At 44.2% G+C, this 9,135-nt stretch overlaps 1 protein-coding gene across 2 annotated transcripts in view; it reads left to right on the forward strand.

Annotated features, from left to right (window-relative positions):
* The window catches only part of CNNM2 (cyclin and CBS domain divalent metal cation transport mediator 2), a 185,179-nt gene that overhangs the window by 167,805 nt on the left and 8,239 nt on the right, over positions 1 to 9,135 (forward strand). The window contains exons 6-7 of one of the 2 annotated variants that reach the window (XM_061403312.1): positions 1,180 to 1,245; positions 8,586 to 8,770. In XM_061403312.1, the coding sequence (XP_061259296.1) occupies positions 1,180 to 1,245; positions 8,586 to 8,770 (251 nt within the window). The remainder of the gene's footprint in view (positions 1 to 1,179; positions 1,246 to 8,585; positions 8,771 to 9,135) is intronic. The other variant, XM_061403313.1, reaches the window with a different exon arrangement.

Raw genomic sequence — 9,135 nt, forward strand, 5'->3', positions numbered from 1 at the left:
AGCCCAGGTTAGCAGAATCAGTGTATAAGGTGGCTTTGAAAAGAAAGCTAGTCCTCTTTGTAAAAATGTAAGTTGTACATTTTTATTGGTTACTAGTTCTTGAAACCTAAATATTAGCCCAGTTCCTACTGAACTATGGATTCATATAGGGGTAAATCGCATTCAGAAAAGGAAGAGCAGGCCTTCCATACAGAAAGCATGTGGAGCTGCAGTAGCCTTACCTAGTATGCAAATGTCCAGAAGGATGAGAATTAGCATCCTGCTTACTACAAAAGCCCAGTATTTTACTTGACTTTACAATTAGGATTCAGGGTTTTGTATATCCATTGAGAGATGCATTAGTATTGTAATCTCAAGATAATGTTTCTGTTTGTTATTGTTGATTGCCTAGAAAACCCTGTGGTAATCAGTTATCAAGTCCTGCCCAGTTACTTCTCAAATTATATCTCAATTAAAACAAAAACAAAAAAAACAACCTGCCCAGGAAATATGACCCCTGCCTGGTAGGGCATTTTGTTTGACTTTGGTCTGCCACTCCCAGGAAATCTGCATATGATGTTCTTTATTTATTGGGCTACCCAAAAAATTTTTTGGGTGAGCGCTTATGGAAAACGAACGAACTTTTTGGCCAACCCAGGACCTTCCTCTGATACTTTGAATTGCTTTGGAATACTTGGCAATTTCAAACAATCCAGTCAAAGTTACAATCAGACTAATTAAGAGTGTAAATGAATTGAATAACTAATTGCTTGGCAGAGATGGGGATGCTGTAGGCTGTGCACTGAACGAACATCGCGGTGTTTTGGCAAAAGCGTCTTGGGTCATGCTCCTGGGGCAGATGACGAGTCGAGCTCCCAGTCTGTGTGGCTAGCTGTGTTTGAAGTCCTTAAGAGCACATTTTGAGCTATAAACCGCAATTGGGTATTAATGGCTTAAGAGGTTTCTAGGTTAGTAAAGAAGCATGTGAGTGGAATTTCTCCTGATTTCAGCCTCCCTATATTCCTCTTCCTGGAAAGCAGTGTGTGTTCTCTTGGTTTATATAATATCATATAGGCTTCTGCATATCTGGAACCGAACACTCATATGAGTAGAACAGGTATCCACTCCTGTCCCTTGATTACAGAGAGCTCCTGTCTTGCCTTTTGAAACCGTCTCACCCTGTTTTTCTCCATTTTTCAGTTCCTTTGTCCCTGTCTCGTACCTTTGTTGTCAGCAGAACAGAGTTGTTAGCAGCAGGTTCTCCAGGTAATTCTGCATGTTTCCTTTTCATAATTCTTCTGATCGCCTCCCTTGACCCCGCCAAAGCCTGGCTGGCCAGGTCTGCTCCTTCTATTCAGTTAAGGCCACTTTCAGTTTTTCTTTGAGCTCTTAAAAGTCCATGGTTCTATGACCTAAGAGTGAGCTACCCAGGAAAGCATTAGCCTTCAACAGATGGCAGAGAGGGTTTGGGAGCTGGGAAGGGAATCTTGAAACATGAGCAGCGATGACACTGGGAAAAGGAGAGTGGTTCTAACGTGAGTCACCAGTGTTCTCTGTAGGTCCCACCCACACCGCTGACCTTGGATTTTCGTTGCTGCCCTTTGGTTCTTTGGGTGACCTCAGCAGAGTCATGGTGTGTGGAGTCTGCAGAGGCCCCAAACCCAAGGATTCTTCTGCAGAACACATTCAGCCAAAAGGCTGGAGGACTGTGAACTTTCCTTGGTTCTCCATCCTTGGAGGCCCCAGCATTCCTGTTTCTTTGGTCCTTTTTTCAGATGTCCACGTGAACGAGGTGCATGTATTTCCACCCTCCGTCAGGCAGGTGGCCCCACTTCTCCTGTCTCGCTTTCTTCTTTTTGAAACTAGTACAGTGTACATTCTTAAGGAGCTGCTGGTTCTTGCCCCGCAGGAGAATGTGGTCATGCCTTCCTAATATGTCCAGCTGCTAAAGAGAACGGCAAAGGTTTAATCTCTCTTTAATTAAAATTGCTGGGCTTTCCTACTTGGTAGTCCAGTTTTTCTGTATTTTGTTCAATACAGCTTATATTTTAAAATCTGACTGAAATTTGTATCTCCTCATCCAGTTTCAGCAAAAGTCTAAAATGCCAATACTTGGTAAAGGAGGCAATACTTACTTGTCTTAGAAGGAACGTTATATTTTTCAGGTCTTTGTTCTTAAAAGATTTGAGGGTGTTTGGCCGTAAGATACTAATCAGGCTGCTTGAATCCTACCAGCTGACAGAATATATGTATGTACATATACGTATATACATATATACGTATATACATACATATACGTATATACATACATGTGTATACATAAACGTATATTTATTTATATGTATGTTGGTATTTTTTTCTCCCCTTTTATTTGCTGGCATCTGCTACTGATTTAAAATGTCCTAGATACTGAAGTAAAGTGACTTTTGGATGGAGCTCCTGGAAATGTCGTTTGTGTTTCACTTTTTCTTAGAACTTAGCGATTTCATAGTTCAGCCTGTTCCATCTGATCTAGTCATAAGAAAATCCATTTTGAGGGTCCAGGCCTTTGGGCTGCTGGCATTACAATAATAAGATACCTGATGAATGGAGGTTGAACTACACCAGTGATTTGCAAACAGTTCCACCCAGGGCCTCACGGCTCTAAGGGAGGAGGCTGGGATGTTTCTTGATTGTGTCTTTATAGCTTACTAGCTAATGAAAGGATTCCTGGGTGGGATGAATAAAATATAAGCCAAGACCAAAAAAAAAAAAACCAAACAGAAAATTCTGAGAAGGCACAAGAGCAATTAAAATAGATTTTTTTTTGTAATTATCATCATAAAACCTTGGCACATAAATTTGGCAACAAAACCTGCCCTACGGGGTGGGAACTTGAAGTCTTTGTTATCTTTGGGTGTGAAGACTTGCACATCTTACCACATGCTGATAAAAGGTGAGCGTGCTGGTTTCTGTTAAGTTGCAGAAAAGGTCCTGGAAAACGGTCGATGCTCTGGACTGTGGCTGTGATGCCAGGCAGTGGTTTCCTGGCAAAGGGGAGGGTTTATCTCTCAAAAAACAGAGGTCTGTGGGCTGAGAGGAAGCTAACTGGGAGTCTATAGATACCTTGGGAGACCAGAGAAATTGCCCTGTAATCCTCCTCAGGAGAAAAGTAACAGGAGACTGAGAAGCCGAAGGCCTCCTGACAGTGATCGGGCAACGCACAGGGTCTGATCAAATAAGAAAAGTGCTCTTAAAATGTTTTTATGTATTTATTTATAATTTATTTTTTGGCTGTGCCGTACGGTTTGCGGGATCTTAGTTTCCTGAACCTGGGCCCCCAGCAGTGAAAGCGCTGAGTCCTAACCACTGGACAGCCAGAACATTCCCAAATGTCTTGTTTTCATAACATTAAATTGAAACTCAAAGAAGTAAACACCATTTCAGAAGTATCTGTAGATCTGGGGCTAAAGCCTGGGGATAGAGTGGGATCCCTTATTTCACAGATGGTTGCATCTGTCAGCCTGTGCAAAGTTACCAGGAGTGCAGAGAAGCTTGATCCTGAGGGTAGGAGAGTGGTGGAGAGGTCTGGGGTGGGGCTTCAGGGGAAGACTATAATAATGTTAACGAGGCTCATTACTGGGTGTCAGACACCATGCTAAGTGCTTTACCTTATCTCATGTTGACTCATCATCAGACCTTATAAGCCGGGTGCTATTACTATTTGCTTTTTATAGATAGGGAACCTGAGGCTTAGCAAAGTTGGGCCATCTGATGAAAGTTGCTGCTGCTGCTGCTGCTGCTAAGTCACTTCAGTTGTGTCCGACTCTGTGCGACCCCAGAGACGGCAGCCCACCAGACTCCCCGTCCCTGGGATTCTCCAGGCAAGAACACTGGAGTGGGTTGCCATTGCCTTCTCCAACGCATGAAAGTGAAAAGTGAAAGTGAAGTCGTTCAGTCGTTGGTCACCTGCTAAATAGAAGATATCTGATAAATTATTAATTTGCCATGTTCTCTTAAGTGGAAGCAACAAGAGGAAGTGCTGTTGACTTTAATTTTGACCAACAATGGAAAATTGGCTCCTGACATGAAAAGAGTAGAGAAAGTTGTGACATGAAAATTTTAGGAGACAATGAACCCATCATAGGAGCTTCCTTGGGTACTTGCCATGTTTTGTTCTGCTTGTCATATTTAAACAGGGACTTTTGCTCAATGGTCTCTCAGATGGTGGTCCAGATAGGCTAAGGAAAGATAAAATACAAGATGAATGGTTGAATTATTTGGCCCAGAGAAGAAGAGACAGACTTCAGAGAATTATCTTCAGACTCCTCAGGGCTATTCCAAGTAGCAGAGGAGTGGAAGTTATTCAATAGAGCTCCATAGAGTGGAGAGGCTGTCACTTGAAGTTGAGGAAGCAGATTTTGATGGCTCTGATGACAGACTTTCCAGTCGTTGAAGGGTGGGACCAGCTGAGAGCCAGTCAGAACCACATTGGAAAGAGGAGCCAGCCATCAGATGGGAGAGTACGTCCCCTTCCATCCTGTGACGTTGTGCAATCCAGTGTGGGCACTCGGTTGATATTTGTGCAATAGGTTGACTAGAAAAGCAAAAATGGAAGAAGCCTTGGTGAGGGGAGGTGGGTTTTATTTTTAATGAAATGTGTTAGAAGCTATGGTGAATGTGCCTTTTAAAGCAGCAACATTTAGAGTCACCTGGATTTCCTTTCACTTTGTTTTAATGAAAGTTCTTTGAAGACTGCCCCAGCACCTAAGCTAACCTAATCAAACCTTCTAAAGGGGTTTGGTGTCTCCCAGGGTGCTTAAGTATTCTTGCCTTGAGAACCCCATGAACAGTATGAAAAGGCAAAATGATAGGATACTGAAAGAGGAACTCCCCAGGTAGGTAGGTGCCCAATATGCTACTGGAGATCAGTGGAGAAATAACTCCAGAAAGAATGAAGGGATGGAGCCAAAGCAAAAACAATACCCAGTTGTGGATGTGACTGGTGATAGAAGCAAGGTCCGATGCTGTAAAGAGCAATATTGTATAGGAACCTGGAATGTCAGGTCCATGAATCAAGGCAAATTGGAAGTGGTCAAACGGAGATGGCAAGACTGAACGTCGACATTCTAGGAATCAGCGAACTAAAATGGACTGGAATGGGTGAATTTAACTCAGATGACCATTATATCTACTACTGTGGGCAGGAATCCCTTAGAAGAAATGGAGTAGCCATCATGGTCAACAAGAGAGTCCGAAATGCAGTACTTGGATGCAATCTCAAAAACGACAGAATGATCTCTGTTCGTTTCCAAGGCAAACCATTCATTATCACAGTAATCTAAGTCTATGCCCCAACCAGTAACGCTGAAGAAGCTGAAGTTGAACAATTCTATGAAGACCTACAAGACCTTTTAGAACTAACACCCAAAAAAGATGTCCTTTTCATTATAGGGGACTGGAATGCAAAAGTAGGAAGTCAAGAAACACCTGGGATATCAGGCAAATTTGGCCTTAGAATACGGAATGAAGCAGGGCAAAGGCTAATAGAGTTTTGCCAAGAGAGTGCACTGGTCATAGCAAACACCCTCATCCTACAACACAAGAGGAGACTCTACACATGGACATCACTAGATGGTCAACACCGAAATCAGATTGATTATATTCTCTGCAGCCAAAGATGGAGACGCTCTATACAGTCAGCAAAAACAAGACCAGGAGCTGACTATGGCTCAGATCATGAACTCCTTATTGCCACATTCAGACTTAAATTTAAGAAAGTGGGGAAAACCAATAGACCATTCAGGTATGACCTAAATCAAATCCCTCCCTTATGATTATACAGTGGAAGTGAGAAATAGATTTAAGGGACTAGATCTGATAGATAGAGTGCCTGATGAACTATGGATGGAGGTTCGTGACATTGTACAGGAGAGAGGGATCAAGACCATCCCCATGGAAAAGAAATGCAAAAAAGCAAAATGGCTGTCTGAGGAGGCCTTACAAATAGCTGTGAAAAGAAGACAAGTGAAAAGCAAAAGAGAAAAGGAAAGATATACCCATTTGAATGCAGAGTTCCAAAGAATAGCAAGGAGAGATAACAAAGCCTTCCTCAGCGATCAGTGCAAAAAAATAGAGGAAAACAATAGAATGGGAAAGACTAGAGATCTTTTCAAGAAAATTTGAGATACTAAGGGAACATTTCATGCAAAGATGGGCTCAATAAAGGACAGAAATGGTATGGACCTAACAGCAGCAGAAGATATTAAGAAGAGGTGGCAAGAATACATAGAAGAACTGTACAAAAAAGATCTTCATGACCAAGATAATCATGATGGTGTGATCACTCACCTAGAGCCAGACATCCTGGAACGTGAAGTCAAGTGGGCCTTAGAAAGCATCACTATGAACAAAGCTAGTGGAGGTGATGGGATCCCAGTTGAGCTATTTCAAATCCTGAAAGATGATGCTGTGAAAGTGCTGCACTCAATATGCCAGCACATTTGGAAAACTCAGCAGTGGCCACAGGACTGGAAAAGGTCAGTTTTCATTCCAATCCCAAAGAAAGGCAATGCCAAAGAATGCTCAAACTACCGCACAATTGCACTCATCTCACACGCTAGTAAAGTAATGCTCAAAATTCTCCAAGCCAGGCTTCAGCAATACGTGAACCGTGAACTTCTGATGTTCAAGCTGGTTTTAGAAAAGGCAGAGGAACCAGAGATCAAATTGCCAACATCTGCTGGATCATGGGAAAAGCAAGAGAGTTCCAGAAAAACATCTATTTCTGCTTTATTGACTATGCCAGAGCCTTTGACTGTGTGGATCACAATAAACTGTGGAAAATTCTGAAAGAGATGGGAATACCAGACCACCTGACCTGCCTCTTGAGAAACCTATATGCAGGTCAGGAAGCAACAGTTAGAACTGGACATGGAACAACAGACTGGTTCCAAATAGGAAAAGGAGTCCTTCAAGGCTGTATATTGTCACCCTGCTTATTTAACTTACATGCAGAGTACATCATGAGAAATGCTGGACTGGAAGAAGCACAAGCTGGAATCAAGATTGCCGGGAGAAATATCAATAACCTCAGATATGCAGATGACACCACCCTTATGGCAGAAAGTGAAGAGGAACTAAAAAGCCTCTTGATGAAAGTGAAAGTGGAGAGTGAAAAAGTTGGCTTAAAGCTCAACATTCAGAAAACGAAGATCATGGCATCCGGTCCCATCACTTCATGGGAAATAGATGAGGAAACAGTGGAAACAGTGTCAGACTTTATTTTGGGGGGCTCCAAAATCACTGCAGATGGTGGTTGCAGCCATGAAATTAAAAGACGCTTACTCCTTGGAAGGAAAGTTATGACCAACCTAGATAGCATATTCAAAAGCAGAGACATTACTTTGCCAACTAAGGTTCGTCTAGTCAAGGCTATGGTTTTTCCTGTGGTCATGTATGGATGTGAGAGTTGGACTGTGAAGAAGGCTGAGCGCCGAAGAATTGATGCTTTTGAACTGTGGTGTTGGAAAAGACTCTTGAGAGTCCCTTGGACTGCAAGGAGATCCAACCAGTCCATTCTGAAGGAGATCAGTCCTGGGTGTTCACTGGAAAGACTGATGCTAAAGCTGAAACTCCAATACTTTGGCCACCTCATGCGAAGTGTTGACTCATTGGAAAAGACTCTGATGCTGGAAGGGGTTGGGGGCAGGAGGAGAAGGGGACGACAGAGGATGAGATGGCTGGATGGCATCACCGACTCGTTGGACGTGAGTTTGAGTGAATTCCCGGAGTTGGTGATGGACAGGGAGGCCTGGAGTGCTGCTATTCATGCAGTCGCAAAGAGTCGGACACGACTGAGCGACTGAACTAAACTGCTGCTGCTGCTGCTGCTAAGTCGCTTCAGTCGTGTCCGACTCTGTGCGACCCCATAGATGGCAGCCCACCAGGCTCCCCCGTCCCTGGGATTCTCCAAGCAAGAACACCGGAGTGGGTTGCCATTTCCTTCTCCAATGCACAAAAGTGAAAAGTGAAAGTGAAGTTGCTCAGTCGTGTCTGACTCCTAGCGACCCCATGGACTGCAGCCTATCAGGCTCCTCCGTCCATGGGATTTTCCAGGCAAGAGTACTGGAGTGGGTTGCCATTGTCTTCTCCGGAACTGAACGGAGGGTGCTTAAAATCCCGAGATGTCCTGAGGCTCCCTTTCAGGGATTTTACTGGGGTCAGAGGCAAAAATAACAGGTTTGGCTGGGAAGTATGAACAGATAGACCTATTTTGATCCTTTAAAAACACGTACTGACTTAGGAACATTCTCAAGCGTTTTTGCTCCTGGCAAAATGATGCTGTGCTGCCTTCCTGCAGCCCAGGCCTTTATCAAGTAGCTTTTGTGTCTGGGGCCTCGCCTCCCCTGACATAGCATGCGGCCACGGGTCTTTGCTTATTGGAGACTCGGTGTGTTCATGTGGATGGGGCTGGGAATCTGTTGCAGGAGAAGCCATGAGCACGCTGTCAGAGACCCTGAAGCTGAGCTTGTTTATTACTTTACTTGGAAAATAAAGAGCTGACTTTGAGTGACATCTGACCTCACTTAAAAGGCAGCTGGGTTTTTTTTTTCCTCCTTTTCCAGGTGAAAACAAGTCACCTCCTCGCCCGTGTGGCTTGAATCACTCAGACTCTCTCAGTCGCAGTGACCGAATTGATGCGGTAACGCCGACGCTGGGGAGTAGCAACAATCAGCTCAACTCTGCATTCCTCCAGGTCTACATCCCTGACTACTCAGTGCGAGCCCTCTCCGATCTGCAGTTTGTTAAGGTGAGAGGGAAGGGTGGCCCGGCTGGGCCTAGCAGGGGAAGGTCTGCTTCCCTTGTGAGCAGGTGGCTCCCTGGCCCCTGCGTGGAGCCTTCCTTGGTCATTTTGCAGGGGCCCTGCCTCCAGCTCCTGTGCCTCCGCCTCCGCCAGGGAAGACCATTGATCTCCCTGGCTCTGTCCAGTGAGCTGCCAAATCAGATGTAGCTTTCTCTTTCAGGGAACGAGAGCTGGAGATGGTAAGAAAAAGAGGAAACCTTTTCAGCCAGTCTTCACGGACTTCTGAGAAACTTGGAGGATTTGCTAGGGAGAACCCTCAACTTACTTCCTCCCCCGAGACAGAGCTTTTTTCTCAGTCTGGAATAAAGATG

This window comes from Bos javanicus, chromosome 26, assembly GCF_032452875.1.
Source record: "Bos javanicus breed banteng chromosome 26, ARS-OSU_banteng_1.0, whole genome shotgun sequence".
NCBI lineage: Eukaryota > Metazoa > Chordata > Mammalia > Artiodactyla > Bovidae > Bos > Bos javanicus.